This window comes from Podospora pseudoanserina (assembly GCF_035222485.1).
Source record: "Podospora pseudoanserina strain CBS 124.78 chromosome 7 map unlocalized CBS124.78p_7, whole genome shotgun sequence".
NCBI classification, from domain to species: Eukaryota; Fungi; Ascomycota; class Sordariomycetes; order Sordariales; family Podosporaceae; genus Podospora; species Podospora pseudoanserina.
In genome coordinates, this window is record NW_026946671.1 from 1,126,102 (window position 1) to 1,153,547 (window position 27,446).

Genomic DNA, 27,446 nt, shown 5'->3' on the forward strand with positions numbered 1-27,446 from the left:
GAAAGATCTATGTAAGATACATGATACTATGGTCCATCTCGAGGATTGAGGGAGGAAAGGATAACGAGAGGAAGAAGGAGGTATATTGATTATCAAAGCTGTTTGTTCGCATGTCGGGACATCGAGTGAAAAAAAAACCACATGACATCAACCAAGGATGGTCCAGCGGCTGGTGGGAGGAGGTCCATCTCGACTACCTGAGTGAAAGTAAAAGAGTGAGGTATGACCGACTTGTTTATCCCGTCTCGGCCCCGAGCCCGATACCAGCGTGCTGGGTGGGAAAAGGGAAGGAACAAAGACCAGGGCCCATATTCCCATATTCCCACGTGGTTTGGCCGTAATCGTGAGGCTTGTGAAGGAAGGTGCCGTGGAGGCATATTCAAGTCTGAGTGAAAACAAGGTGAGAGTGCTATGTGGCGCCTTTGATCGAGACGGATCAAGCCGGGCTCGCCGGACTGATAGGTATCTGTACTCACTGACGCAACGCGGTCAAAGTCTCGAGTACATCCGAGAGGGCCTCCACCAGCCCCTCATCCCTCTTCACCTTGTCCCGCAGCTGGTTCGCAATGCCAATAATCGCAGTGGTAGAATGAGTGTACCTCCTGCGAAGACCCGGATGGGCATTCACCAACAGCGCCGTGGCAAGCTGCAGCACGGCCACCTGGAACTCCTCCACCATCGGCGGCTGCTTCTCATCCGGAATCACCCACGCTGCCGTCTTAGTGACCAAGTCCATCCAGTCCTCCCGAGTGCCTGGTTGTTCCGCCTCGGCAATCTGAAGCAAGTTCCTCACAATTTCCACCCCTCGTGCGGCCTCGTTTTCATCACTTGTCGTTGAACTGGCTTGAAGGGTGTTGCCGAGATCGTTGACCAGCGCTTGCCACCCTCCATTTTCCAAAAAGGCTTCCCTGCCTTTTCTTTCTTCCAGGATGCCCTCGAATGCCACGAGGACTGGTCTTCTAAAGTCCAGACCTTTCTCAGGGCTGCTGCTGGTTTGATAGAGCTCGACAAACATGTCGCTTAACCCGGCTGCTTCTTTTCTTAGCTGTTCGCCGTCGTCTTCTCTCAGCCAAATTGCCAGTGTTCTTATGGCTGCAAGTATCAATGGGTCTTGGCTGGAGTGTACACTCTTGGAGTCCCACGCCAGAGCAAAATGCGAAATGCCGCTTTCGTTGGCAGCCCCGGTTCGTGCTTCGGGATGCAAGCCCATGGCACCAGCTATAGAGGCGTCCCAGCGGTCACGAAGGTATTCGGCCGTGAGTGACATGGTTTCTGAGATGGATGTGCGAAGCTTGAGCAGCAAGTCAGGCTTCATGATCCACTGATTGTTGCTGGTTTCACCGCTGTCTAACGCCTCCAGTGTTCGGAGGAGATAGCCCATAAAGTTGGAGACAACATTATAGGCAGAGGTGAGCCGCTGAGCTGTTATGCTGTAGGATGGGCTGTTTAGCAGCCCTAAAAGAGTCGGTATCGTCGAGCGAATGTCGATGAGAAGTAGGTTGACTAGTAGAAACGCAAATGGACTTTCGCTTGTAGCTGTTGATTTGCTGTCGACATCGTCGGCAAAGAGAAGTTGAGGCGATTGTACTGGGTAAGATTCGAGGAGAGCGGCGGAGAGGTTGGCAAAAGCTGCGCGGCCGTCGGCAGTAGGACGACTTATGACAAGGTCTCTCACGAACTTGGCCAGTGGTGTAAGCCATTTCGGGTTGGGTGGGAGCAGCTCTGGATCGAGTCTTGGAAGAAAATTTCCCAAAAACTTCAACAAAGTGACGCCATCAGTGCCTTTGAAAGAAATGACCAGTGATCCGATGGCCTGGTTAATCTTGGCGCGCAGAGCCTTCTTGTCTGCTATTGTAGCCATGGCACCTAGCCACGCGTAATACAAAGTGTCCAGGACGAGAGGCTGAGAAGGTGCAATCTCAGTCAAAGTCGACAAGTCGTCTATAGAGTCAAAGACCTCAGCACCCTCAGGCTGGTTTACTAGGCTCACAAGAGTCTCAAGGACCAGTTTAGTAGTTTCATCAGAACTAGGCACTGTTAGCAAAGGAATGGGATATCAAGAAAAGAGAGCTCCTCACCAGTACAAAAGACAAGCCACCAACTGAGGTATCCTGTTTACCAACTTGCTTTCCTGTTTTGACTTCTCTGGTAATAGCACAGTGAAGGTGTGGAGGACAGAAACAGCAAGATCCAACATATCATTGGTGCCTTTTGCTTGCTGTTTCGACCCAGTCCGAATCAGACGATCCAGGAACTTTCGGGGAATACTGTTCCACAAGCTGGCGATTGCATCTTCGTTTGCCCTTAGTTCTGGTGTATTATCCAGGACAGACTTGAGCAGTGCCAGCCCAACGAATCGAGATGTGTCGTCCTTTGCGCTGAGTAGGGTCTGGATTTTTGGTAGCGAGGCAGCTGGATCCTGCTGTTCCTCAGCTGTTGATGGCATCGTTTCACTCATCTTGTCTGCCACTGTTGAAAATTATAAAACCAGTCGAGAAAGACATTATGATCCAAGTTCTTCTGGATGAAGTCAACTCGACAAGCAATGCCCAGGTCCAGGGTGTGATCTAGAGTGGAGGAGAGCAGAGGTACGTACCGATTTAAGGTTGCCAAGAGTGCACAGACCTTGGCCGCAACAACGTGCGCAATCGATAAGATACTAATAGCTGTCGTTCCTGTCCACCATCTTCTTCACCAGCCATCCCAGTTGACATCGACGACGAACAACGGTGCCCCGCCGCGCATACCCAGCGCAGCAACTTACATAAGATCAGGAGACGCGCATCCAAAGACCAAGTCCCATCAGCCAACGCGATCCACCCTCCAGAACCTCCCAATCGCAAAACCAGCCCTCGTCCGCCGCAATCAAGAATGGCATATGCAGCCCACCATGTCCCCGATTAACAACGGATCCTCGAGTTCCGAACCCTTCCCCCCCTTCAACAACGACCACCACTATGCCACCTCCGACGCCGACGAACTAGACCTCCTCGACGACACCGACACAGCCGCCATCCTCGACAACGACCCCCTCTCCCACCACCACCACCACCACCAACAACAACAACAACAACAACAACCCCTCTCCTTCAAGCGCAAGCAGAAACAAACGGGCATCTTCTCTCAACCAGCCAGGTTATTCAACGCCCTCACCGGCCGAGCAAACCCCCAAGAAACAGCGCCGACATCCCCCCACCACCACCACCACCACCAATACAACCCCCCACCGGCGCAACAAGACTAGACTACATCCCCGGAAATGGAGGCTCCAAATCAGACTCATTACCCACAGATTGGCTCGCCGAAGGGCCAGGAAGGAGAGTAGGATACGAAGACCTGACAGCCATCGATTGGATCTTCGAGTACACCAAAGAGCGCCAGCGACAGAGATCATTACTCTCACGGACGACCTCTCTTGGGTTTCCTTTATTGGGGTTCTTACAACGGGTGTTGGATGCCTCACAAGTATGGGTCATTCTCATATTATCTGGCTTGGCGGTGGGGACTTTGACGGCGGGGATAGACGTCACGACGGATTGGCTGGGGGATATCAAGTATGGGTTTTGTTCGACGACGGATGGGGGGGCGTTTTACCTGAGTAAAACTGCTTGTTGTTATGGGTATGATGAGATTAGTAAATGTCAGGGGTGGAAGACGTGGGGGAATGCGCTGGGGGCGACGTCAAGGGGGGGTGTTTGGTTTGTGGAGTATGCGGTTTACTTGGTGTTGGCGGTGATGTTTGCGCTGTCGGCGAGCTTGTTGGTGAAGGAGTATGCTGTTTATGCTAAGCATTCTGGTATTCCTGAGATCAAGACGGTGCTGGGTGGGTTTATTATCAGGAGGTTTTTGGGGTTGTGGACGTTGATTACGAAGAGCTTGGGGTTGGTGTTAGCGGTGGCTTCGGGGATGTGGTTGGGGAAGGAGGGGCCGCTGGTGCATGTTGCTTGTTGCTGTGCGAACTTGTTTATCAAGTTGTTTCCGAGTATTAATAACAATGAGGGTATGTATGTTGGTCCGGGTTGTTGTTCGGTTGGGGGAAAGCTAACTTGGGACATAGCTCGAAAACGAGAGGTCCTGTCCGCTGCTGCGGCTTCGGGGATATCGGTTGCTTTTGGGTCGCCCATCGGGGGTGTGCTCTTCAGTCTTGAGCAACTGTCGTACTATTTCCCCGACAAGACCATGTGGCAGAGCTTTGTGTGTGCCATGACAGCTGCCATGGTGTTGGAAGCTTTTGACCCGTTTCGATCGGGGAAGCTGGTCATGTACCAGGTAACCTACAGCTCGGTGTGGCACGGCTTTGAGCTTGTCCCGTTTGTCCTCCTCGGTCTTCTCGGGGGTGTGTATGGAGGGCTGTTCATCAAAGCAAACATGTGGGTTGCAAGATGGAGAAAGTCGGCAACCTGGCTTCCTGGCCCGGTCATCCAAGTAGTTGCCGTGGCGATTTTGACGGCCCTTCTCAACTACCCCAACAACTACATGCGAGCCCAGTGCTCCGATCTTGTCTCCAACCTCTTCTCCGAGTGCTCAAAGCTCACAGACGACCAATTCGGCCTCTGCAAGACAGGCGCCGCCTCAGCAGGCACAATCATCCTCCTCATCTTCGCCGCGGTCCTGGGCTTCTTCCTCGCGGCCATCACCTTTGGTCTTCAAATCCCCGCCGGTATCATCCTCCCCTCCATGGCCATCGGCGCCCTCGTCGGCCGCGCAATAGGCATCATCATGGAAATCTGGCAACACAACCACCCCAACTTTATCGCCTTTCGCTCCTGCGAACCGGACGTGCCGTGCATAACCCCCGGCACCTACGCCATCATCGGTGCCGCCGCCGCCCTGGGCGGTGTCACTCGGATGACTGTGTCAATAGTAGTCATCATGTTTGAGCTCACCGGCGCCCTGACATATGTCCTCCCCATCATGGTCGCGGTGATGATCTCAAAATGGGTAGGCGACGCGTTTTCCCGGAGGGGGATTTATGAATCCTGGATTCACTTCAACGAGTACCCCTACCTCGACAACAGCGAGGAGATACCGATTCCTGACATCCCGGCAAGCCAAATCATGACTCGGATTGAGGATTTGGTTGTTCTGACTGCTACGGGGCATACGATTGCTAGCTTGACGGCGGTGATGGAGCAGCATCCGTACCGTGGCTTTCCGGTTGTGTCGGACCCGAGGGATGCGATTTTGCTGGGGTATATTTCCAGGGCGGAGCTGGCGTATATTTTGCATGCGTCGACGCAGCCACCGAGGTTGTTACCCCCAGAGACGGAGGCGTTTTTTGCGCATCAGCCGTTGGCTGATCCGAGGACTACGTTGGATTTGAGGCAGTGGATGGATCAGACGCCGCTTACGCTGCCTAGGGGTAGTAGGTTGCATTTGGCGGTGTCGTACTTTCAGAAGTTGGGGTTGAGGTATGTGATGTTTGTGGATAGGGGGGTGTTGCAGGGGTTGTTGACTAAGAAGGATGTTTGGTATGTGCTTAATGGGGCGGAGGAGACGAGGAGGACGGCGGGGAGGGGGGAACCGATGGGTGGCGGGGTGGCGAGGGGGGGGGGCGATGGGGAGAGGGAGGGGTTGTTGGGGGTTGGGAGGGGGGAGGAGGAGGTTGAGGTGGTTAGTCCGATTGGGGATGGGGGGAGTAATCTTTTGTGATGGGGGGGGGGGGAATGTGTAATGATATATGATAGATAGCGGGTGTTTTTGGGTATTTGAGGTCACAAAAGATGGTTTTAACGGTTATGTTGGTTTTTTTTTTTTCGGAACGTTGGTTATTGGTTGACTCTCGAATGGTATGCTCGTGTTGGAGAAAGACTGGTGGTTGGGTTACCCCTTTTCTTCCCCTTTAAGGAGAGATGAATGAGAAGTGTACAACCCTAACCCTTTTCCCTCCCAGTCACACCTTTCTCAAGTGAATGAAGCTTTGAAGACACTCGAAAAATAGCGGGGCATATTTGTTCACTCCCTCACTTTGGATAACCCCTCCACCTGTCACTCTGGACCTCTTACTCCCCATCTTGCCTGGATTTCTCTTTCCTCGACATAGTCACTAATAGAACAAGTAAAGACAGGTTTCAACATGGGCAAAAAAGACAACAAATCCGGCGGAGGAGGAGGCAGCAAAGACGCCGGGAAAGGTGGGAAAGGTGGGAAAGGAAAGGGAGGTGGCGGTGATGACAGTGGAGGGAAGCAGCAAAAGGGCGCCCAGAGCATCAACGTTAGACATATTCTTGTAAGTTTCATTTTTTTCCTATTTCGGTCTTTACTGGTGGTGGTGCTATCTACCAACACACCTACCTACCAAACATTACTGCCTGTTGGACCACCAGAAACTAGACATATCATAACTCAAGAAGCTGACAGAATAACCAGTGCAACAAAATGGGCGAGGCAGAAAAAGCCATCGAGCGGCTCCAGAACGGTGAGAGCTTCAACACTGTCGCGATGGAGATGTCGCAGGATAAGGCCAGGTCCGGTATGTTCTCACTTTTGAGGTGCCCAGCCAGTATGATAACTAATCAAGCTATACAGGAGGATCACTAGGCTGGAAAACAAAGGGGTCATTGCTGCCCGAGTTTGAAAAGGTGGCTTACGAACTACCCACCAGCACGACCAACAAGCCAAGCTGGGGGATGGCCAAGACGTCCGAGGGATATCATGTCATCATGGTCGAGGGACGCAAGTAGTTTTTAACATCAACCAATCACATAGTCAGGAGGGGAACAAACAAAAGTTGGTTGACCGTCCCAGATCAAAAGGTTTTTGAATTTTTTGACTGTCTTGATTTTTGTCTCGTCCTCATTCTGAGGGGAGAAGAAAAAGGAGGTAGCTTGCCCGAATTTCCCCAATTTGTCGTGTCCATCCGTTGGTGACCATAAATGCGCCCAGAGATTTGTTGCCCTTGCCCCCATCCACGGTCGTGGCTTGTGAAAGAGGTGTTCCGAGTCTAATGCCGATTTCGTTTTGATACGCCGAAAAAACCCGTCCCAGGTGTGAAAACCCCCTTTCTCTCTTCCAGTTCAATCGTTACAGTGAAGAACGACTAAAAGCTACCTCCCCCCACTCCCTTAAGCGGCGGTGGTGTCAAGAAATTTAAGCCTCAGACTGGAAGTAGTCGAGGAGGATGGAGCGCTCCTGCGACTCCTCACCCCAGTCCTTGACGACGACGCAAGAGCAGTTGACAACCTTGCGGGCGTTACCCTCACGGTCGAGGACGCCTGTGGAAGAGAGTCAGTATTGGTGGCGACACTAAAAGATTGTAAAGGGTACTCACAGAGACCAGCCCACTCGCCCAATTGCTTTCCATCGGGAACCTTGATCAGAGGGATCTTGTGCTCGGAGCAGAGGGCAATGACGAGCTTCTTGTAGGCCTCCTCCTCGCAGGACTCGTTGAGGACGCACATGTGGGCCTGGCGGCGGTCGAGGGCCTTGGAAGCCTCACGGAGACCGCGGGCGAGACCGTCGTGCATGAGGGAGAGCTTGAGAACACCCTTGAGAGCGTCAAGGACAGACATCTGGCCCTTGCTGGCCTCGGCCGAAACCTCGACCTCGACGTCGGCAACCTGCTGAGTCTCTTCTACGTCCGACTAGACACACGACTTTGTTAGCGGGGTGTCATCCTCGACGGCGGCGAGAAAAGAGCGGTGGCATTGTGTTTGGTGGTGTAGGTGATCGTCGACTTCAAGTCGTTGTCGTCGTTGGTGGGTGGACGGTACTCACCATCTTGATGATTTACTTTCCAAGTAAAGTGCCGGTGCGATCCTCGAAGAGTAAATTGGTAATGATCCTTTTATTCGTGTGTAGGTATCAGGAGGGAGGGGAGCTAGAACAGGCTGGTGGACAGAAATTCGAGAATAATGTGCGAGCCCCGAGCGCCCCACCCAATTGGCTGGATCCATCAAAATTTTGGTGTGTGCTTCGCGAAAGCGGGGCGCTCTGCCAGAAGGGGATTGGCGAAATGTTGCTGCAGTAGGCATTAGGGCAAAGTTTCGAGGAGCACGGGCCACCACCACGACCCACAAGCTAGGCGACGACAAATTTCTCTGGGGTTGTTGCTCTGCCAGGCCTTGTTGAAAAGTCGACGCCCGCCCACCGACCTTCTCCGCGACCACCATCCGTCAATCACCAACGAGGTATGTATATTCATCCCGCTCTCGGGACATGACTCAAAAGCAGGACGACGCCTTTCGCACAGGCTGAGGAGGGCAATCATGGAGGCCCGTGTTGGCAAAACGCGGGTCGACGACATGATACGCTCCTCCTCGTCAGCAGCTGGCGGGCAGAACCCTCTTGAAGAATCATCAACGAGGGCACTCTTCCACGCAGTCGAGCCTCGACCGAAAGGCTAACACAAACCTCGAACCTCTGGCAGATACCTCATTTCCACATCTCCGATTTGAGAATCTCCGTCTCCTCAACACCGCCAAAATGGTCCGCACTTCCGTCCTCCACGATGCCCTCAACAGCATCAACAACGCCGAGAAGGCCGGCAAGCGCCAGGTCTTGATCCGCCCTTCCTCCAAGGTCATCGTCAAGTTCCTCCAGGTCATGCAGAAGCACGGTATGTGGTTGTCAGATGGGAATCATTGGGCTTCCGAAACGACAAGATCCTCGCGACGATTTCCCTTGCACAAACTTCGGCATGATAACTAGGCGACTGTCTCAATCTGCTCCACGACTTAGCCCTTTAAGTTGCCGATAAATTATACACCACGCGGGGATCTTACACGTTATCGGAGTTGCCAATGATGACCCAATGTTTAAATCGTCGCGACATTTTTTTCTGACATTCTTTCCTAGGCTACATTGGCGAGTTCGAGGAGATCGATGACCACCGCTCCGGCAAGATCGTTGTCCAGCTCAACGGCCGGTATGTTTTTGTCTGTCTGACCTGACTTGAAGAGCACAAACTAACCCTTCCCAGCCTCAACAAGTGCGGTGTCATCTCCCCCCGTTACAACGTCCGCCTCTCTGAGCTCGAGAAGTGGGTTGTCAAGCTCCTTCCCGCCCGTCAGTTCGGCTACGTCATCCTCACCACCTCGGCCGGTATCATGGACCAGGAGGAGGCCCGTCGCCGCCACGTCTCTGGCAAGATCATTGGCTTCTTCTACTAGACAAGCAACCACAAAGGCAATGAAAATCTAGCTACCAAGAGCGATGGCATATTTTGGGCGTTGTGACTGATACCCCTGTTTCATTGGGAGTTCTGATCTGGAAAATGGTTAGATCTTTCAGACGGCACTGGTTGCACATGGAGGATTCAGATATGAGCAATACCTGAAATCGTGTCTCCATTTGGGACCCGAACATTTTGAGCGTGACACTGGTGTATCTGCAACGTGTGATGGCAATGTCTTGTGATATGTTTGTAAGACTGGACATCCAATCCCGTAGGGCCGGCTCTATGTTGAGAAAGTCATTCGTACAATTCTATCCATGTCGTTGATAGACACGAGGCAGACCACGATAGGGGTTCAGGCTACAGACGTGGCCTAGCCCCTTGGGGAAGCTCGATGGAAGCTTGGCAAGGCGACTTCACGGCTTTGGCCCCACCTTTAAACCAACGCGACATGCGTCAGTGGTTGTTAATTTTGGGGGGATGGATCCAGTGCCAACGCTTCGCATCAACTTTGTCCAGGTCTCTCCTTTTTCCCCTTTTGAATCTATCAAACCTGTCTTGCCACCGATGCGAACCGAAGCGGGATTACCACCGCCCGCGACGACGACGACGACGACGACGACCAGAGACGAATAACAGCGCGCTCACTGACGAGAACGACCTATCTATTGTACAGAACATATGCGACTCGGACATTTTGTATGAGACCGACATTTTGATACCTCGATGAACACGCTCTACTCCGACAACAACCGCTACTCGGCAAGGAAACGGCCCTCGGAGATCTAAACCGCCGGGCGACGCACCCCGGCCGCGGTCACGATGCGCAACAGGCAGATTGGCGTCCTGGGGGCGTTTCTGTTCTTGGTGTTTTGTGTTTATTCTCTGTCAAGAAGCCCAGGGGGTTTACCCCGGCCCCGTTCACCGCAAAAGGAACCGGAGGACAAGCCGCCTGAACCACCCAGGATAGCAATCCCCATCACCTGGACCGACGACTCCAACACAAAAGACACCAAACCCGCCCCTGCCCCAGAGGGGTCGCATCCGATATGGTACCTGACCAACCAAGCAGAGAAGGAGTTTGAAGCTGTGAAAGGGAGGCAGAGCAGAACTTTGGGAGAAGCGGTGGGGGAGTATAAACGCCGGTACGGGATACCGCCCCCCCCAAACTTTGACAAGTGGTGGGATTTCGCAACGGAGAGGGGGGTGGTGCTGGTTGATGAGTTTGATACCGTCATGGAGTTAGTCACGCCGTTCTGGGGGCTGAAGCCGGCGACGACGAGGAGGAGGGCGAGGGAGGTGATCGGGTTTGATGATTCGCTTATGGGGGTGCAGATCAGGAAGGGGAATGTCACTAGTGTTTTCAAGGCTAGGACGGCGGAGTGGCATCAGAGGGGTGTGCTGGGGATGCTGGAGAAGTTTGTGGGTTGGTTGCCGGATATGGACTTGGCGTTTAATGTCAATGATGAGAGTAGGGTTGTGGTGCCGTTTGAGGATTTGGAGAGGCTGGTGAAGGTGGGGTTGGGGGTTAACATGGCGAAACTAAAGCGAGAAAAGGAGCCGAGGAATGGGTGGACTGATGTGGGAAAAGTGGAAGGGTTGGACTACGAGGGACGGTTTGATGAGGGGAAGCTGACGAGGTTTAACACTTTTGCTCATCAGCCTACTTGGACGCACTCGAGGATCTCGTGCCCGCCTGGGAGCCCGGCGAGGATATTGGAGGAGGGGGAGCAGTTTGATGATCGGGGGAGGTACTCGATGGGGGAGCTGGGGTTTGTGACGAACTGGACTGCGATGGCGGATATATGTCTTACGCCTTCGCTCCAGTCGACGTTTGGGTTTTTTGACAGGCCGAACGCGTATTCTGTCGTTCATGATCTTGTTCCGGTTTTTTCGCCGAGCAAGATTTCGAGTTATCAGGATCTTATCTTTCCTTCTCCGTGGTATTACTCGGGGAAAGTCCCGTACGACCCGAAGAAGGATCCGGACTGGGAAGAGAAGATGAACCGGTTGTACTGGCGTGGCTCGACGACGGGGGGTTTCTCGCGCAATGGAGGCTGGAGGAGGCAGCACAGGCAGAGGGTGGTGAAGAAGTTCAATGCGGTGGACAAGGCTAATATTCTTACCAATGTGGGCAGTTCTACCTCGCCTAACTGGACGGTTGCTTCTGTTCCCCGGGGGGACTACAAGTCTTTGTTGGATGTTTATTTCAGCCACATTGGGCAGTGCGACCCGGGCGATTGTGCCGCGCAGAAAGAATTCTTTGAGATTAAAGAGTATGCCAAGCAGGAAGACGCGCTCAAGTACAAGCATGTGCTTGACATGGACGGGAATGCCTTTTCGGGGAGATTTCACGCGTTTTTGAAGAGCAAGAGCTTGGTTTTCAAGTTTGCCATCTTCAAGGAGTGGCATTATGAGTGGTTGAGGCCGTGGGCGCACTATGTGCCCATGAGCCTCAAGGGGGAGGAGTGGCTGGAGCTGGTGAGGTATTTCGGGGAGGAGGGGGAGGGAAAACGAGAGGGGGAGAGGGTGGCGATGCAGGGGAGGGAGTGGGCGGGCAAAGTTTTGAGGGGGGAGGACATGGAGGTTTGGTTTTTTAGGTTGTTGTTGGAGTGAGTTTTCCCTGCCATGGATCATGTGTGATGATGATTTGATGCTGACATGTGAGAAAAAAATAGGTATGGGAGGGTGGTGGATGATGATAGGGAGAGGATCGGGTTTGATATGTGAAAAACTGTGTGTTCTTTTACATTTCAAAAACAGGAGTGAGTATATAAGGGGTCAAGGGTCAACAGCAAATACAGTCGACATTATAACGGGTTGGATAATGGCGGATGGGAAAAAAAGCAATGTCTACAGCAGTGGTGGTGGGCGCGGGTAAGTTATGATTTATAATAATATGTATAACATGTACACAATCAAGGTACCGGGGATGGGTAGATTTCAGGACAGGTATAGAACACAGACACTCATAAACATATCAAAGATCACAAATGCAACACAATCTGAATCATCTTGCTTCCGTTTTACCTGCTTTGCACTTGAAAACAACAAGGGTTGTGCTATCAACAATGAAGATCAATCACCAACGCAGGTCTGGTTCAACCGTTCCACGAGGTGTGTTAACCACTTCAAACAAACTTTCAGAGGCCCCAATCATCAAAATAAACACGCAAAGACTTGACCGAAAAGGTGTCAATAAATCTATTAGCCCATACATCTCTCTTGCTGCTTGATCAACATACCACACATCAACCCTCAATAACGCGCCAAAACCCCGAGCCTAAAAAAGCCACTTTTTCTTCCAACTCAATCCTCATCCCCATCAGCATCCTCCTCCCCCCCAGACACCCCTCTCCTCTCCCCACCATACCCGTCCTCACTGCCCACACTCCCCCTCCTCTCCTGCTCCCTTCCCCCATCTTGTTCCTCCTCTTCCTCCTCCTCATCCTCCCCCCCAAAGTACCCAACAGGCATGCTCTTAAACCTCTCCAACTCCTGCCTCAACTCCTCACTCGGCTCCCCAACCGTAACCTCCAGCTCCCCCACCCTCGCCTCCTCCTCCTCACCCTGCGGCAGCACCCCAATCGTCCTCGCAATATTCTTCGTCCTCTGGTTCCGAATCGTGGTCCTCTGCATGACAGGGTAGTAATAAACCCCCTTCTGCGCACTATCATCCCTCCGTCCCTTGCTCCCCGTCTCATCATTCCGATACGCAAGGATAACCTCCTCCGCATATTTCGTATGGTGATCCATCTCCTTTTCCGTAGCCGTCTCATACGCCCTGACCCTCGGAAACTTGAAAACACCCCTACCATCGCCATCAGTAGCGGTATACAACGACTCCTTCTCCTTATCCGGGTTGTCCACATCGAATTTCTCCCGGAACCTCTCCCCCGTCTTGCCATCCTGCGGTAGGTAAAAGTCGTAGTTCATCATCTGCAACGGCTTAGGGGTGTGATCCGGATCGCGGGCCCAAGCCTCATACGCCTGCTGGTAGGCCTCGTCCTCGGCCTGGGAGCGGGTGATGGGCTTGAGAATACCAGACAGCATGCGGGTGTCGTACTTGTCCGTTGCAGTGACGGGGTTGGTCTGGAACTTGACCGTGACGTAGGCGCCAGAGTCGGGAAAGGCTTCCAGGTCGGGCAAGAGGGGGAACGACTCGACAATGGTGCAGTTGGTGCGTTTGGAGGGGTGCTTGACTTTAGTCCTGTCCGCCAGGCCGACGGCCGCGGCTTCGAATGATTTCTCGATGCGCCGCTTGATCCAGGCTGGTGTTCCCCTGTCTGGCTCTGGGGAGGCCTTGCGCTTGATGGGGCGCTTGGGAGCGGCGTTGCCGGCCGAGGGCCGAAGGAAGGGGTCGGCTTTGGGGCGGGAGACGGTGGTGGGAGTGTTGGAGATGTATTCCGTCCGGCGGAGGAAGGACACGCCCTGGTTCTGGGACTTGGGCTTGCCTAGGCTGCCGAGGGGACGGAGGAGGGCTCTGTCGTGGGGATGGATCGGGGGAGGCTCGGAGGGGGCTTGGATTGCTGGTTGCTGAAAGTCAGTTACGTTACAAGCGACTCGAAAATGGGAAATCGAAACAAGACGCACAGCTCTCATCGCCATCAAAAACACCCGGCATCCCCACCAGATCGAGCGGCATTCCGAGTTCGCCATCGGCCTCGATGTTCAATGGCTGAATGCGGGCGAGATGGGACGCGAAGTTGGGGTTGGTGTACTGGCCGCTAGCTAGACCAACGCTGGGGATGTTCAGCAGCTTCGGCGGGATGGGAGGTGGAGGGAGGGCATTGGAGTATCGGATTCTCGCAATGTAATCCTGCGAGTACTTTTCTGGTCGCGACATGATGGCCGGTTTGGTTGTGGTCCTGGTTGGAGAGAGAGAGAGAGAGAGAGAGAGAGAAAGAGAGCGAGAGAAAGAATTTGGCGAGGCGCGCGTTCGCGGTTCAATTTGTTGGAGTCGCGCGGTCCAAGCCGAAGGTGGACGATTAAGTTCGAGTTGAGCATAAGAGTGGGCCCGACCAGCTTCAGCGCTGTGGCCAAACACAGGTACCTACCTATTAAGAGAATCATTACTTTTGACATTTGATCGCACTTGAAATCGCAGAGACGTAATATATCACATATTCAATCCTCACTCAAACTCCAAATTTCACTCCAAAAACCATCCTCAAATTACCCCTACCCAACTCTCTGTCTCTCCCATCCCCAAAGAACGACCCCCTCGACTCGATTAAAACAAATATATAACATTAATACAAGGGGTTGTCGTAAAGTCCTTCCCCCCTCATCTTCACCATGTGTCATGATACATGCAATCTAGCCTGCCCTGCCAGAGAGTTTGTTGTCTATCCCACCTTGAACCAACCCATCCATCCACCCGCGCAAAAAATGCTTATCCATTTCCGTTGCGAGCGCGTGTGCCTGACTTTAGAAAAACGCCTCCATCCCGCCCGCCGACCAAATCACTTTTTGTGTTCCGTCCAAAAAAAAAGCCAATCATGATCACTCTGCAATTTATGAGCTGTTCTTGGTGTAGCGCGCCTTGCCAACGGTAAATGGCACGTAGCGGTACTTGATCATGTGCTGGATTTGCTTGCGCACTGTTGCAAGTTGGTGTCAGATGCTGAAAATTGCAGAGGATAAGGATAAGTAGGGAAAAGACTTACTGGTCAAAACAAAAAGCATAATCCAGTACATCACCAACACAGGCCAAAACACGGGCACATTAAACACCTCGAACCAGGTGCACACAAACGAGATGGAAATGGCGCGGGTGGCGGCGTGCCAGAACTTGAACTCGGGCAGGCGGCGGATAAAGGGGCGGAACTCCTCGTCCTGCTTGGTAGGGAGAGAACCGAGGCTGCCGTCTTCCATGTCATTGTCGAGGGCCTCGTTGGAGGGGTCGAATTTGGGCTGGAGGAAGGCGAGGAAGAGGTTGAGGAGGTAGATGCCGAGGGCGTAGGCCACTGTGAATAGTTCCATCGTTAGCATGCGGTACAAGAAGAGAGGTCGGGTAGACATACCGATATACCAGCCTTGCGCAAAGAAGACGCGCGCAAAGAAAAAGACGAGCAGCACGCCGGTGCCGACCCATCGGTAGAGAGTGTGGGGAGTCGACTGGTCGAGGAGCGCTTGGTATTGCTGTCTTTCTGTTAGTTTTCTGTCTCTTCCTCTCTGTCCAAACCCAGAGTCTGGTATCGCATACCCTCGACAGCTTGTTCGTTTGCGCAGTCACGGCACCGAAGGCCGACATTGGTTCCTCGACAGCGTCCATCTTGTGTATAATTCTCCCGTCGAAAAGTAGGATCGTCGTGGTCGTTGGCGTTGTGAAGTTGAAGAAAAGACACAAAGTTATCACAGGCTGGTGGACAGCAGAACAAGCACAGCAGCAGCAGAAAGGTGGCAGTGGCTGATTGCGCGTTCTCAGATAGGAGGATACGTGACAGATTAATCGGTTTAGCCACACAGAACTTCCCGCAAGTTTAGGGGGCCTACCCACAAGTGGAAATTTTTGACCAACAACCTGCCACATCTGGCCAGGGTGTGGGGTCGGCACCTTTTACTAAAGTGTGGCTGAGACTTTTTGGTAGCGAGCAACCCCCTGTTCAGTTGCCGCAAGCAGGGGTGGTCATGTTTTAGGCCGAGGATAAGCTTGTACCGGTGACGTCTGGGTGTTAAGAAGGGACGAGCATGTGGAGGGAAGAAGCTACCCCATTGTCCCGAAGAATGGGGGGAGGGTGATCTTAAACATTGCCGTCCAGCATTCCATTCCGTCTGATGGAATTTGTCTTTTATATAAGACTTTAGATTTCTCCATTCCATTCGTGAGCTTCACACATCGTAAAAATGCACCCCACCGCCCGCCTCGCCGTTCGCAGCAGCGGCTTCCGTGCTGCTGCCGGAACAGCTCGTCTCTCCCGCTTCCAGCCATCCACCCTTCCCCGTGTCGTCGTCCGCTTTTCTTCCTCTGGATCAAACCCCCAGTATGAGTTCATCCAAGTGACTGAGCCCCGTCCGGGCGTCGGGCAGAGTATGTCTCCTGAACTATCACCCCCTCAACCACATATCCATTATTTACTTTCCCCCTTTCCATCACCCACTTACTAACCGCCCATTGCAGTCACCCTCAACCGCCCCAAAGCCCTCAACGCCCTCTCCACCCCCCTCATAACCGAGCTCAACACCGCCCTCCTCACCTTCCAATCAACCCCCTCCATCCGCGCAATCCTCCTAACCGGATCCCAGAAAGCCTTCGCCGCCGGCGCCGACATCAAGGAAATGGCACCCTTAACCTTCAGCTCGGCCTACCTCAACTCCTTCATCGAATCCTGGTCCAACCTCACCACCACCCTCAAAAAACCCCTCATCGCCGCCGTCTCCGGCCACGCACTTGGCGGAGGGTGTGAGTTAGCCCTCATGGCGGACATGATCTACTGCACCAAAACCGCCAATTTCGGGCAGCCGGAAATCAAACTCGGAACCATCCCCGGAGCGGGCGGGTCGCAGAGGTTGACGAGGGCGGTGGGCAAGGCAAAGGCTATGGAGCTGATATTGACGGGGAAGAGTTTCTCTGGGGAGGAGGCGGAACAGTGGGGGGTTGCTGCAAGGGCGTTTGGGAGTTATGAGGAGTTGATGGAGGAGAGTCTCAAGACTGCGGAGACGATTGCGGGGTACAGCAAGGTTGCGGTGCAGGCGGCCAAGGAGGTGGTGAATAAGAGCCAGGAGTTGGGCTTGAGGGATGGGGTCGAGTTTGAGAGACGGGTTTTTCACGCGTTGTTTGGGAGTGAGGATCAGAAGGAGGGGATGGGGGCTTTTGGTGAGAAGAGGAAGGCTCAGTGGAAGGATCAGTAGAGATGTGGTGAAATTGTGGGGGTATGGGATGTCGGTGATGCTGGTAGAAAGGAAGAGGTGTTTATAGTTGTGATGTAAAAGATCTGTGAAAAGTTATCAAGTTTTTATTGCACATGTCCTGGATGTGTCTCTACAGTCTTGTGTGATCTTACAGCTCTTGATGTCTTTGCCTTTTGTTAGAATCTAAAATTATTCTCTTAAGACCGGCCGCATCATATACACTGTGCACCAGGCATGTCCTCAACAATTTGCATACGGCAAGTAGTATAATGATATTGTTACTCAAAAGCACCCCGAAAAACACCCCAGATTCCAGAGCAAGCCGCACCAGTGGGCAGAGGGCGCACTGCCACACGACTGCCCAAACGAAACGCCAGGTCCAGCCATATCATGGAAATATATGTACACCAAAGTCCTTCGCAAGGGCAGTAAATAATAGCAGTTCGGGCCTGGCCACTGCAGCGGCGTGCGCCGCAATCTGGAAGGCTTTTCCAGATTGATTTTTCTCTTCTTATTTCGCAACTCCATCCAACCCCTTCTGGTTGGGCTGTCACCCCCCAAGAACCTTTACATACGGCCCAGGAAACAGCCCCCCCTTCCCTTGATACCACCCGTGAAACCACTCCCCATTCACATCCTCCACCTCCCCAATCTCTGCCCCTTTAGGGAAAAACAACTCATCATCTACCCCCTCGGCCGGAACCCAACCCCAGTTCGCCACTGCTTTTGGGTCTGTTCCCCCATCGGGAGGGAAATCGTCTTCGTCCTGGACAAGTTCGGAGAGTTGCTCTGCTTTTAGATCGGCAACACTCCTGGGGTTTACCCCTTTTGTTGACGTAACCATGTCCACCCCGACCAACCTCGCTTTTCTCGTGCTGCTGCTGCTGCTGTTGGGGTCAATTTTCCAACTCCATGTTTGATATGATGAGTTTTTTGGAATAGATTCGATACGTAACCGTCGCCCGCCGACAAGGTCCTTGAATATTTTTCTCTTGTAAACCGTCTCGCTCGGGCTGGGGGAAGAAAGCGAAAAAGCCAACATGACCATCCTGTGCCCCTTTGGACAGCGGCGCCATCCCTTTGGGCCGTTTTCCATGGGGAGGTGGTTCATGTCGAGGAAATGGTTGTAGCACGCCACGCAGAGATTTGTACAATCCCCAGCAATGGCAGAGGGTAGTTGGGAAGGGCAGGAGTAGCAGTGATAATAAACTTGGTTGCGAGGTATGGGCTTGGTGCATTGCTCGCAGTGCTGTTTTGGGTCGGACGGGTGGTAGACTCCTTTGCTGCGGGTAGTGCTGTTTGCGACGGCTATTGATGAGGGCGCAAAAGGGGATTGTTGAGGGGAGGGTTTAGACATGTAGGTGAAGGGGGTGAGGGGGTGGGGGCAGGATTTTCCTTTGCTGACGCAGGTGTTGCAGTACCCCCAGTCCCCAGCGTTGCAGGTGTCACATCCCCAGTGGAGGTCGTTGCGCGTAAAGGCTGAGCACCCTGAGCAGAAGGTGCCTCGCTGTAACCGATCGGCTGGGTTTTCAGCTGTTAACGTCCGGCGACCTTCTGCTCCTCCCGGAAGGGTAGAGGGGGGGAGGTATCGGCTCCCAACCAGTGTGTGCGGCGGTGGGAGGTCTGAGCCAAGTCGTTTCCACTTCTGGAGGGCGTTTGGGCCGTACCCAAAGAAGTGTAGACATCCCTTGCCGCGGCGGTAGCAGTCGAGACAAATATTCCAGTTGCCTTCGTGGCAGAGATTGCAGTTGTAGTGGAGATCGTATTGGATGTGTTCCCTGAAGCAGTGGTTGCATTGGATCAGGGGCTCTTTATACCACACTGGCTGGGCTCGTCGTAGGGACGCTAATGGCGGAGAGTTGATATCATTGCTCAGCGGCCCTGACGTCGGCGCAAGAGTAGGAGAGTCATGTCGAGCGAGTTCCCTCCTAGCCGGACCAACTTCGGCCGGCAACTCCATCGGTGATTGCTGTGTTGGTATAGTTCCAGCTGGTATCAAAGGTATCGGCATCGTTCCCGCAGGTACAAGCGGTATCGGCTCCCTCAGCGGAGAAGCCCTCTCTCCCGGTGACTCCCTCCGAGACGAAGGCGTCGTCGTCGTCGTCGTCACCGTAGCAGAAGTAGGCGAGCTCGAAGTTCCTCCTCTCAACCTCGGCCTCAACGGAGCAGGCGCATCCCCCAAAGCCACCGGATCAGTCTGCACCCTACTCCCCACCCTAACCGGCTCAGGAAACTGCGCCGGCGGCAACGGAACCGTGGCGCTCCTCCCACTACTTGACGTCCGTCTCCTACTCCTCCCCGGCTCCTGCACCTCCAGTCTCCCAGCAAAACTGGTACTCGGTGGATACCTCCCCCTAGGCTCCCTGTCACTCTCATTCCCACTCTGACTCGGCGCCCGTGAGTGAACCGTATGCCTACTCGCCGGCCGTGACCCCTCCCTCGTCGTCGTAACCACACCAGTCGCCGTCCTACTCCTTGGCCTGACCCCCTCAGTATTATGACTCCTCGAACTAGTCCCACTCCCCCTCACCCTCCCCCCCTCGTTATTCCTCACCCGTTCCCTATGCCTTCGTCTATACGCCTCCGTTATCCTCCGACTAAGTTCATCATTGTTCTCCAAATCAATATTATCCAAATCCAACCCATCCAGCAACCCCTCCTCCTGAATCTGCCTCGCAAACTCCTCCACCTCCCGTTCAATATCCCTCGCATCCACCCCTTCCGTACTGATTAAACTCCTGAGGCTGCTCTGGTGAGTAACCTCCCGCTCCCTCTCCCTCCTCCTTTCCCTCCTTCGCTCACCACTATCCCCCCTCCTCCGCCCCAACCCCTCCGTTGCCTCCCTCAAACTAACAGCCTGCACCCGTTCCAACAACCTCCTCTCCTCCTCATCCCGTTCCACCTCCTCCCTCGTCCTATCCTGAAACGGCAGTCGCGGCATTATGTCTTCTCCCCGTTTATACTGCCCATCCATCTCCCTCTTCTCCTCCTCGCTCTTGATCCTCTCACAAGTAGGATTGATCCTTTCAAACATTTCTAGTAGTGTCGCCACCCTAGCATCATGTTTCGTGTCCCTTACCCTATCCCGACAACTCGGACAAGTGTACACGGCGAAATCGGGCGGGGGAGGGGGACCGGGGCGGGAGAGGAGGGAGGAGGCTTGGAAGGAGAACCAGGACTTCAGGCAGGGGGCGCAGAAGGTGTGCAGGCAGTCCAGGAGGGTTAGGGGGGTGTGGAGGAGGTCGGTGCAGATCTGCAGCACGGGAACATCAGTAGTCGTCGGGGTAGGAGGGGAGGGATGGGGCTTACGGAGCAGGTGAGTTCCGCCTCTAGGGAAATCGCCGGGCCTGGGTTGGTTGAGGTCGACATCGTGAGACAGTAAGGGCCCGTCACCCCCGGACCCGAGAGTGTGGCTGAACGAACGGGCGGGCGGGATCGATTTCGGGACGGAGGGTAAGGTGAGTTGACGAAAAATAAGGGCCCAACTGCTGTGTTCTTGTCCTTCTTGAATCGTTGCAAGTATCGGTGTGAACCACCAAATCGGCGGGGGTGATAGGTAAAGATCTACAGCTTTAAATCCGCAAGAAACCTGAGATAAAAAGACACTAGAACCCTCTCCCGGGTCCCGAGTATATACATACACAAATACGAATCCACGCCGAGAAAACTGGGCACCGTTAAAATCAACCTCAAAGTGCAGGGCTGAGCTTGCTGACATCGCTCTCCATCCAACTGCAGCTCGCCCTGCCCGCCCATCACCAGGCGGGGCAAATCGTGGGGCTCTCCATAATCTCCACTGATGTCCCCCCAGGATCATGCATATACCGATGGATAAACGATCAGTACTAGATTCCCAGATTCAAATCGTCTAGCAATGCACACAAACTCGTCATATCAAACTCATTACAGCTATAAATAATGCAAGGCTATGTACGCACACCATGTCATCTATGCAATCTACCCAACTAAATGACGACCACCCGCCCCCTTATTCATACCTCAACACTCTCCCACCTCGCTATCATCCTGCCTCCTCGTGAGAACCAATGCCGGATTTCCGTGCATGTTGTAATTCCAACTACTACCAAAAAAAACCTAACCAAAAAAAAAAAAAAAAAAAAAACTCCATGTATATGTCATTATGCAAAAAAGAAGAAAAAACAAGTTTCTGAATCTGTAACACTTATCAACGCCTAAACCCCCTATCCTACCCTACGCCTTTCAAACCAAACCGATATTACAGAAAGGAAAAAAAAAACATGGAAAGAAGCCTGTTGTTACATCTCGTCGTTCTTGACGGATGGCTCGCCCTCGTACTCTTTGCACATTCCATACCATGCCCTAGAACGACAGCCGGCTGTTTCTGTTACTGTTGGAGCAGGCGTCGTGTTGGGCATGGTTGGTGGAGGGGTAATAGTGGACTGCTCGGTAGTTGTCGTGGAGCTTGTGCCTATTGTTGTGATATCATCATAGCATCCCCAGAATCGGCCTGGGGTGGCGCATGAGGTGGTGGGAGTGGGAGTGGGCGTGGGGGTTGTTGAAGTGATTGTCGTTGTCAAGGTTGTCTTATCCTTGCAACCAAACCATCCCCTAGACCTGTTAGCACAGTGTTTCTATTGAGTCCATATTCATAAACTTACGGAGTCAGGCACGTGGTGGTCGTTGCCGTTGTGGTAACAGTAGTAGTAGTGATTGTGCCCGCGGTGGTGGTAGTCTCATCCAGGCAGCCCCACCATCCTGGTGTCTTGCAAGTCTCAGTTCGGGTCCTTGTCTTTTCGGTGGACGTGGCCGATATCGACGTCGTCGTAGTCTCTGTGCCGTTGCTCTCGTACATCTTCCAATTGCCACAGTCTCTGCACTCTGGCGTAAACTTGCACTTGGCCGCTTCATCATACTTGAGGATGACATCGTGGATGACGGATCGAATCTTGTGCGTACCAATTCCGACGCGCCACCCCTTGTCAGCCACCGTATCGTACACACACTCCATGCCTGTGTGACAGGCGGTTTCTAGAGCATAACCGCCGTACGAGCAAGAAGCAGTGGCTCCGTTGCAGGTACCAATGTAGATCGGGTCAGCGGTGTGTCCAAAGTGAAAGGCGCCCGTGTACCGCCTAGCTTGCGGTGCTTCCGGGTCAGCACCAGGAGGCACGGGCAAGCCCAGTCTGCTGGCCGGCAAGGCTTCCGGAACGGCCTGGAAGGTCACGGTCGGAACGCCATACGTAAGGCCGAGGAAAGAGCTGACAGCACCTCCGAGAGAGTGGCCAGTCAACCAGATGTTGGCATTGGGATAGAGCTCCGTAACATTGGCATAGAGCTCACGGCCCGCCTGGTAGTAGCGGTTCTCCTCCCGCAACGCCTGAGTAACGCACGTCGTGTTGCAAGTATAGGTCGACGTCGCGCAAGAGCAAACCTGCCGCCATGTCCAGGGTCCTTGCTGAGCGCAGCAGCAACTGAAAAAGAGGTTATCGTTTTCTTTATCGTTGGTCGTCGTGCCATCACCGTCAAAGACGGCAAGCGAGGTGCCCTTCAAGCCAATCACTACCGTCGAGTTGGTCTGATCCGCAAAGATATGTCCACGCAATCCATCGCCCTGCCAACCAAAGTCGGCACTTCTGTTGAACGGCCTTCCAACCTCTTCCCAATCGGCCTCTCCCTCGTGCTCCACGTAGGCGTCGGCTGCCATGTATGCCATCGTCAGGACTGTCTGCTTATCGGTAATATTCGGCCCTGGAACCTCGTCCATGGTCCACGCCGATGGGGCAAGAACCGAAACAAAACCCTGTTGTCTTGATTGAGCCACGAGGGGGTCTACCACGGCGGGTCTGCGGTCGACCAACCGCTGTATCGTCACCGCGTCACTCTGCGCTCGGAGCGGGCCAATGCGCTCGCGGCCGTATCCATCTTCGGCGGCCAAAAAGACATTGGCTTTTGTCGCATCGACATCCTGTTTTCGGTGAAGGCCGGGGTGCTTGTGAGTACCATGGTGGAAGACGTGGCGCAGGGTCTGGTGGCAGATTGATGGGTTAGCCCACTCGTCATACACAGCGATAAGATAACAAGACTTACAAAGGTGTGTTCGGCAGGCTGTGGGGCTTCTGGTGATAAACCTGGAATCGGAGAGATGTCTATTGGTATAGGTAGCACCTGTTGCGCATCTCCCTGGTGATTTCTGGGCGCTGTCGCGATGGTAGTCCCGGAGAGGGCGAGGAAGGACAACAGTAGCTGGGCGGTGACCCGTCCATTCGATGTGCACTGGGCACCTGCCTCCTTCCTCCTCCACCACATCATGGCCGGCGTGTTATTGTGGCGATGGGAGGGTTGAGGGTAAGGTGATGACGGTTGATGGTAGATGCTGTCCGTCAACTGTTGGCTACGGGTGAATCATGAGTGAAATCGCTGGTTGAATGAACGGTGAAAAAGAGGGAGAGAGACTAGATCCCCGCGTGTTGCTGGCATCCATATGACGACGCAAGGTTGGGTGCATGGGCGCGCCGATCGGAAAAGGATACGCCACCGCCAATCAGCGCCGCTGAACCTTTGCGGTACCTGCCTATGGCGCATCAAAGAGGCTCAACTTTTGGTTACTCGATATTCTCATCTTCATCTATGCATAGTTCATAATATTGAAGTCTCCTGAGTCCTTTAATCGCTGAATATATCTATCTTGCCTCCCTTCTCAACATCATCTTATGGACCTTGTTCCCAAAGATACCTCCAGAGCATGTGTCACGCTGCTGCGAGCAGATGCATGGCATTGATAACAACAGCTGGCAGGCCAAGTATCTTCCCCGCTATTGGACAGCAAAAGGTACTCCGCTTCGAGTGGAGCGATAACAGCCTCATCTAACCCCGGATCTGCTGGGCCTCGTTGTCCCATGACATGCATCAACAACTCACCCGTTGAGTTGGTTGGTGCCTGCTGATGACTGAAGGCGGTGACAAAAACCTTTTTTTCGTCTTTTTAGATCTTCCAACTAGATTTCGCTGAACCACTTCTCTTCAGTATATTCTCAGCACTCAGTAGCTCTCGAAGAATATCCATTGTATAGTGTAATCCCAAGGCCATGACTGGTTGAAGCAGTGATGCTCCAAGATCGTATTCTATGTGCCATAAACATGCATACCTTACGTCTGTCCCTACAATCGTCATCGTCCACGAGTCTCACCTTGCAGCCCCTTTCCTTTCTTTCCCAGTCATTTCAGAATTCGGGTCCTCCAGAAGGCGAGGCCAGTCTCGTGCGCACCTTGAAGGCTGGCGGCGTCCGATAACAAACCTCTTATCGGACCCACCACGAGTACGTACCTCGCCCAGCACCGGCACCTCAACTGTGACAGCTCGAACAAGAGCTCCGTTTCTCCCGCGACGAAGTGTCTCTTGTCTGTTCTAGCGACTCGCGTCGTCCCGAATTCCCCTCCCCTCTCTCAATCCCTTCCTCACTTTGCACCGCCAGCTTCAGTGTTCATTCATTCTGTTTCTCCAACGGGTTGGCTCTTTGAAGTGGCTCGGTCTGTGGGTGGTCTGTACGGCTGGGCCTGTGGTTTCAAGGCTCCCCTAAAATTACTACCATAAGCCGCTGCGACAGCATCAGCCAGCCAGGTAAGGTAAACGGCCAATGTTGACCACCCTGTGTTTTTTTCTGTCATTAGGTTATGCCCAGTGCAGCCGCAAGGGATGGGGCGATCTCCCGCTCGTTTATCTTTTTGTAGACTTTTCTTCTGCTATTGTTCTCCAGAAACCCCCCTGCTTTGAAGGAAGCGCATTGTGGTCACGGATCCTGCGGATAGAGACTTGAACACAGCACTGACATGTTGTCCAGCCTGAGCCCAAACCCCAGCAACAGCAGCACCGACAGCAGCATCATGTCGTCCAACCCACCAAGTGCCGCAGAGCGCTCTGGCTCCTCGAGACCTCTTCGTTCCTTTCGTGTCGAGCGCTCACCCTCCCCGGAACCAACGTCTCGTCCAAAGAGAGCCAGTACCATCATGACGGGACCAACGCCTGGTGCGAAGTCCATGGTCCGTACTGCGTCTGGCACGCATGTGAGGCTGGGCAGCGAGACGGAAAGGCCAGACACCTTTGAGAGCCGGATTAGTGAGGAGAATGCCGATTCTGAACCACCGAGGGCCTCAGTTGACCTGGACGATCTGCCCATCGAGCTGGTCAGCTTGACCGACGGCTTCATTGACTCATTGTCGGCCAAGGTCCATTCCACTCCGCCAAATATTGACAGGCTGTCGCAAATGTTCCAGGACTTTTATGCTACTGCCTCAGCCCATATCAGGACCCATATCGACAGCCTGGCTACTCTGCAGAGGCGAGATGTGTCTCCGACGCCAGCCCTGTCGACCAGAGCATCTGCTGCCAGCTTGCTCCGGGCCAAGGCTGCTTCGCTGGGTACCAAGGAGAAGACGAAGCCAGGAGTTGTCAGAAGGGAGTCAGAGATGTTGACACCAGAAGAGCTGGCGGAAAGGAAAAAGGCGCGGAGAGCGCTGGAGCAGAAGAAGGGACTCTTGGAGGAAGCCGTGGAGAGGAGGTTATGTGAAGGAGTCTACAGCAAAATCTACCGCCATCGTACCACTCAAGACGAAGCACAGGATGCCAAACTTCGGTCAAAAACTGCTGCCCTCGCCGTGGTTGATATTGGGCCCGTGGATCTCGGTGTCGAGCTCGGCACACCGGAAAATGATCCAGAAGCGATCGCCAAGAAGACGGCCGAGGTCAAGAAGTGGTTAGAGGGCGCAAGGAAAGAGCTCACGTTGATGAGCCAGGCGCGGTATCCCCTTCGGAAGATCAACCACCTAAAGGCCGCCTTCAAGAGCATCATTGATACCCTGGCACATTTCCACCCCTCGTCCTCGGCCGATGAGCTCATGCCCATGCTCATCTACACTCTCATCACCCTCCCACCACAGAACCTCAACGCCATCAGTGACATCAACTTCATCCAGCGCTTCCGCTGGGAACAAAAGCTAACCGGCGAGGCCTCCTACTGCCTAACAACTCTCGAAGCGACAATCAGCTTCCTCGAAACCGTGGATCTATCCACCCTCCGCGCCGACGAAACCCCCGGCGGGCCCATGAAAGCCCCCGGCTCACCCCCTAAAGAAAACACCTTTCCCCAGCCTTCTCACCCACCTCACCCTCTCCCCGACTGCCGCCACCGCCATCGCGGCGGCAGCCGCCTCCAGTCCAAACCCCAACACAGCAACAGCCTCCCTCTCCGCCAATTTGATCAGGCCCCCCTTCCCCTCCCCCTCCTCAGCAGCCGCAGTGGGCTTCCGCTCCACAGTCTCGCAACAGCTCCGCAACCGCCGCCTCTCAGACCTAGTAAACACCCCCGCTCAAGCCTTCAACGCCGCCTCCGACGCTGTCCTCTCAACAGTCAACACCGCCGACCAGTCCCTAAAAACAATAGGAAACTCCCTCGGCGACAGCTACAAATTCCTCCTCGGCAAGCTCCGCGAACCTCTCTCCCAACCCGACGGCCAAGTCCTCGTGCCCAAAACCCTCGACGACGCCAGGAAACTGATCGGGACACCGCCACCACCCCTCGACAGGGCTGACTCCCCCTCCCCTGGCCCGGGTCCGGTGTCAGAAGACCGCCCCCCATTATTGTCTTTCATCTCAGGCACAGGCCGCAAAATATCTCGCGACCCTTCCGCGGATAGTACTCGCAGCGGGGGCTCACGACGTGCCCTAGACGAACCCAATTTACGCCCCCCCACATCAACAACAACAACAACAACAACAGCAGTAGCCACAGGAGGGGGCGGTAGTCCAGTTGTGACCAGCCCGCTAGACTCCATGAGACAATTAGGCAACTCGTTCAACCCCTTGGGTCGTATCTCGGCCGGCATCGGCGGCTTTCGCAACTTTGGCCGTTCAACGCCCACACCGTCATCACCTGCGCCACCCACGCCGACGAAGGATGCTGTTTCTACTCTCTCAACCCGTGGGTTGGGAGTCACGACCGGGGCTGCGGGGACAGAAGGGGGTGATTTGGCTACTGTGAGTCCAAGTCCAACCACAACTGGTGATATAACAAGGGCAAGCGGTGCTGACGACTGTGCGAAAAAGGCATTTCCCGATCTGGCAGGGTCACTCCCGCCAAGGAAAATTGAGGGGCCGATACAGAAGTTCGTGAACATGCAGAATGCCGCCGAAATGAAAGTGGGGGATGTGTTTGAGCTGCTGAAGGACTACAAGAGGTTGGCTGGGGCGATCAAGGAGATGGGGGGGTTCAAGGAGTGATGATGTTGGGTACCTAAGTGTGTTGGAATAGATGAGGGTAAAAGGTTGGGTGTATGTGGTGACTGACATCTTGCATTCGGAATGGATAAACAAATCTAGGATATGACAGGTAGAAAGTGTCAAGAGAAATGAAATCATCAATATCAGCAGTTTGAAGCACATAAAAATTGAAATCAGCAAAGCTGTATAAGAGTACTCTTTATTTCTCTAATCCTACCCTAC

The 27,446-nt window shown here is 53.7% G+C and overlaps 12 protein-coding genes across 12 annotated transcripts; 6 read left to right on the forward strand and 6 right to left on the reverse strand.

Moving 5' to 3' along the window:
- Positions 1 to 472: 472 nt before the first annotated feature.
- On the reverse strand, positions 473 to 4,754 carry QC764_710140 (uncharacterized protein; the record flags this gene model as incomplete). Its single annotated transcript, XM_062950632.1, has 3 exons — positions 2,597 to 4,754; positions 2,079 to 2,517; positions 473 to 2,027 (listed from the first exon to the last, which is right to left on the reverse strand). Exons 2-3 carry the CDS (start codon positions 2,456 to 2,458, stop codon positions 473 to 475), a joined length of 1,935 nt encoding a protein of 644 aa, XP_062796661.1. The 5' UTR covers positions 2,459 to 2,517; positions 2,597 to 4,754.
- GEF2 (chloride channel) lies at positions 2,687 to 5,652 on the forward strand (the record flags this gene model as incomplete). Its single annotated transcript, XM_062950633.1, has 2 exons — positions 2,687 to 4,000; positions 4,058 to 5,652. Exons 1-2 carry the CDS (start codon positions 3,736 to 3,738, stop codon positions 5,650 to 5,652), a joined length of 1,860 nt encoding a protein of 619 aa, XP_062796662.1. The 5' UTR covers positions 2,687 to 3,735.
- A 309-nt stretch (positions 5,653 to 5,961) lies between these two features.
- Positions 5,962 to 6,683, forward strand: QC764_710155 (uncharacterized protein; the record flags this gene model as incomplete). Its single annotated transcript, XM_062950634.1, has 3 exons — positions 5,962 to 6,229; positions 6,370 to 6,472; positions 6,529 to 6,683. Exons 1-3 carry the CDS (start codon positions 6,077 to 6,079, stop codon positions 6,681 to 6,683), a joined length of 411 nt encoding a protein of 136 aa, XP_062796663.1. The 5' UTR covers positions 5,962 to 6,076.
- A 57-nt stretch (positions 6,684 to 6,740) lies between these two features.
- On the reverse strand, positions 6,741 to 8,549 carry RPS12 (40S ribosomal protein S12). Its single transcript, XM_062950635.1, has 3 exons — positions 7,717 to 8,549; positions 7,271 to 7,583; positions 6,741 to 7,214 (listed from the first exon to the last, which is right to left on the reverse strand). Exons 1-3 carry the CDS (start codon positions 7,717 to 7,719, stop codon positions 7,090 to 7,092), a joined length of 441 nt encoding a protein of 146 aa, XP_062796664.1. The 5' UTR covers positions 7,720 to 8,549; the 3' UTR covers positions 6,741 to 7,089.
- On the forward strand, positions 8,425 to 9,110 carry RPS22 (40S ribosomal protein S22; the record flags this gene model as incomplete). Its single annotated transcript, XM_062950636.1, has 3 exons — positions 8,425 to 8,557; positions 8,797 to 8,866; positions 8,921 to 9,110. 3 exons carry the CDS (start codon positions 8,425 to 8,427, stop codon positions 9,108 to 9,110), a joined length of 393 nt encoding a protein of 130 aa, XP_062796665.1.
- Positions 9,111 to 9,937: 827 nt separating this feature from the next.
- QC764_710180 (uncharacterized protein) lies at positions 9,938 to 12,120 on the forward strand (the record flags this gene model as incomplete). Its single annotated transcript, XM_062950637.1, has 2 exons — positions 9,938 to 11,727; positions 11,794 to 12,120. 2 exons carry the CDS (start codon positions 9,938 to 9,940, stop codon positions 11,843 to 11,845), a joined length of 1,842 nt encoding a protein of 613 aa, XP_062796666.1. The 3' UTR covers positions 11,846 to 12,120.
- Positions 12,121 to 12,366: 246 nt separating this feature from the next.
- QC764_710190 (uncharacterized protein) lies at positions 12,367 to 13,961 on the reverse strand (the record flags this gene model as incomplete). Its single annotated transcript, XM_062950638.1, has 3 exons — positions 12,367 to 12,448; positions 12,582 to 13,644; positions 13,709 to 13,961. The coding sequence occupies 3 exons, from the start codon at positions 13,959 to 13,961 to the stop codon at positions 12,367 to 12,369; spliced, it is 1,398 nt and encodes a 465-aa protein (XP_062796667.1).
- A 671-nt stretch (positions 13,962 to 14,632) lies between these two features.
- RER1 (retention in endoplasmic reticulum protein 1) lies at positions 14,633 to 15,802 on the reverse strand (the record flags this gene model as incomplete). Its single annotated transcript, XM_062950639.1, has 4 exons — positions 15,324 to 15,802; positions 15,142 to 15,259; positions 14,785 to 15,084; positions 14,633 to 14,718 (listed from the first exon to the last, which is right to left on the reverse strand). The coding sequence occupies exons 1-4, from the start codon at positions 15,648 to 15,650 to the stop codon at positions 14,633 to 14,635; spliced, it is 831 nt and encodes a 276-aa protein (XP_062796668.1). The 5' UTR covers positions 15,651 to 15,802.
- Positions 15,803 to 15,806: 4 nt separating this feature from the next.
- Positions 15,807 to 17,074, forward strand: QC764_710210 (uncharacterized protein). Its single transcript, XM_062950640.1, has 2 exons — positions 15,807 to 16,148; positions 16,239 to 17,074. The coding sequence occupies exons 1-2, from the start codon at positions 15,965 to 15,967 to the stop codon at positions 16,967 to 16,969; spliced, it is 915 nt and encodes a 304-aa protein (XP_062796669.1). The 5' UTR covers positions 15,807 to 15,964; the 3' UTR covers positions 16,970 to 17,074.
- A 99-nt stretch (positions 17,075 to 17,173) lies between these two features.
- Positions 17,174 to 20,838, reverse strand: QC764_710220 (uncharacterized protein). The gene is made up of 2 exons (XM_062950641.1): positions 20,279 to 20,838; positions 17,174 to 20,222 (listed from the first exon to the last, which is right to left on the reverse strand). The coding sequence occupies exons 1-2, from the start codon at positions 20,336 to 20,338 to the stop codon at positions 17,520 to 17,522; spliced, it is 2,763 nt and encodes a 920-aa protein (XP_062796670.1). The 5' UTR covers positions 20,339 to 20,838; the 3' UTR covers positions 17,174 to 17,519.
- Positions 20,839 to 20,952: 114 nt separating this feature from the next.
- ATG15 (putative lipase atg15) lies at positions 20,953 to 23,469 on the reverse strand. The gene is made up of 3 exons (XM_062950642.1): positions 23,039 to 23,469; positions 21,610 to 22,976; positions 20,953 to 21,565 (listed from the first exon to the last, which is right to left on the reverse strand). The coding sequence occupies exons 1-3, from the start codon at positions 23,258 to 23,260 to the stop codon at positions 21,247 to 21,249; spliced, it is 1,908 nt and encodes a 635-aa protein (XP_062796671.1). The 5' UTR covers positions 23,261 to 23,469; the 3' UTR covers positions 20,953 to 21,246.
- A 1,363-nt stretch (positions 23,470 to 24,832) lies between these two features.
- On the forward strand, positions 24,833 to 27,375 carry QC764_710240 (uncharacterized protein; the record flags this gene model as incomplete). Its single annotated transcript, XM_062950643.1, has 3 exons — positions 24,833 to 26,005; positions 26,079 to 26,981; positions 27,051 to 27,375. 3 exons carry the CDS (start codon positions 24,833 to 24,835, stop codon positions 27,222 to 27,224), a joined length of 2,250 nt encoding a protein of 749 aa, XP_062796672.1. The 3' UTR covers positions 27,225 to 27,375.
- Between the last annotated feature and the right edge of the window lie 71 nt (positions 27,376 to 27,446).

Bases quoted from the DNA above. Each gene is read 5' to 3' on its own strand.
- RPS12 (XM_062950635.1), bottom strand. The intron at 7,215-7,270 runs GTGAGTACCCTT...TCTCTTCCACAG, and splicing joins GGGCGAGTGGGCTGGTCTCT to GCGTCCTCGACCGTGAGGGT.
- QC764_710210 (XM_062950640.1), top strand. From the start codon at position 15,965: ATGCACCCCACCGCCCGCCTCGCCGTTCGCAGCAGCGGCTTCCGTGCT. The intron at 16,149-16,238 runs GTATGTCTCCTG...CGCCCATTGCAG, and splicing joins CCGTCCGGGCGTCGGGCAGA to TCACCCTCAACCGCCCCAAA.
- QC764_710220 (XM_062950641.1), bottom strand. From the start codon at position 20,338: ATGTCGACCTCAACCAACCCAGGCCCGGCGATTTCCCTAGAGGCGGAA. The intron at 20,223-20,278 runs GTAAGCCCCATC...CCCGTGCTGCAG, and splicing joins AGGCGGAACTCACCTGCTCC to ATCTGCACCGACCTCCTCCA.
- ATG15 (XM_062950642.1), bottom strand. From the start codon at position 23,260: ATGATGTGGTGGAGGAGGAAGGAGGCAGGTGCCCAGTGCACATCGAAT. The intron at 22,977-23,038 runs GTAAGTCTTGTT...ATCTGCCACCAG, and splicing joins AGCCTGCCGAACACACCTTT to ACCCTGCGCCACGTCTTCCA. The intron at 21,566-21,609 runs GTAAGTTTATGA...CTGTGCTAACAG, and splicing joins ACCACCACGTGCCTGACTCC to GTCTAGGGGATGGTTTGGTT.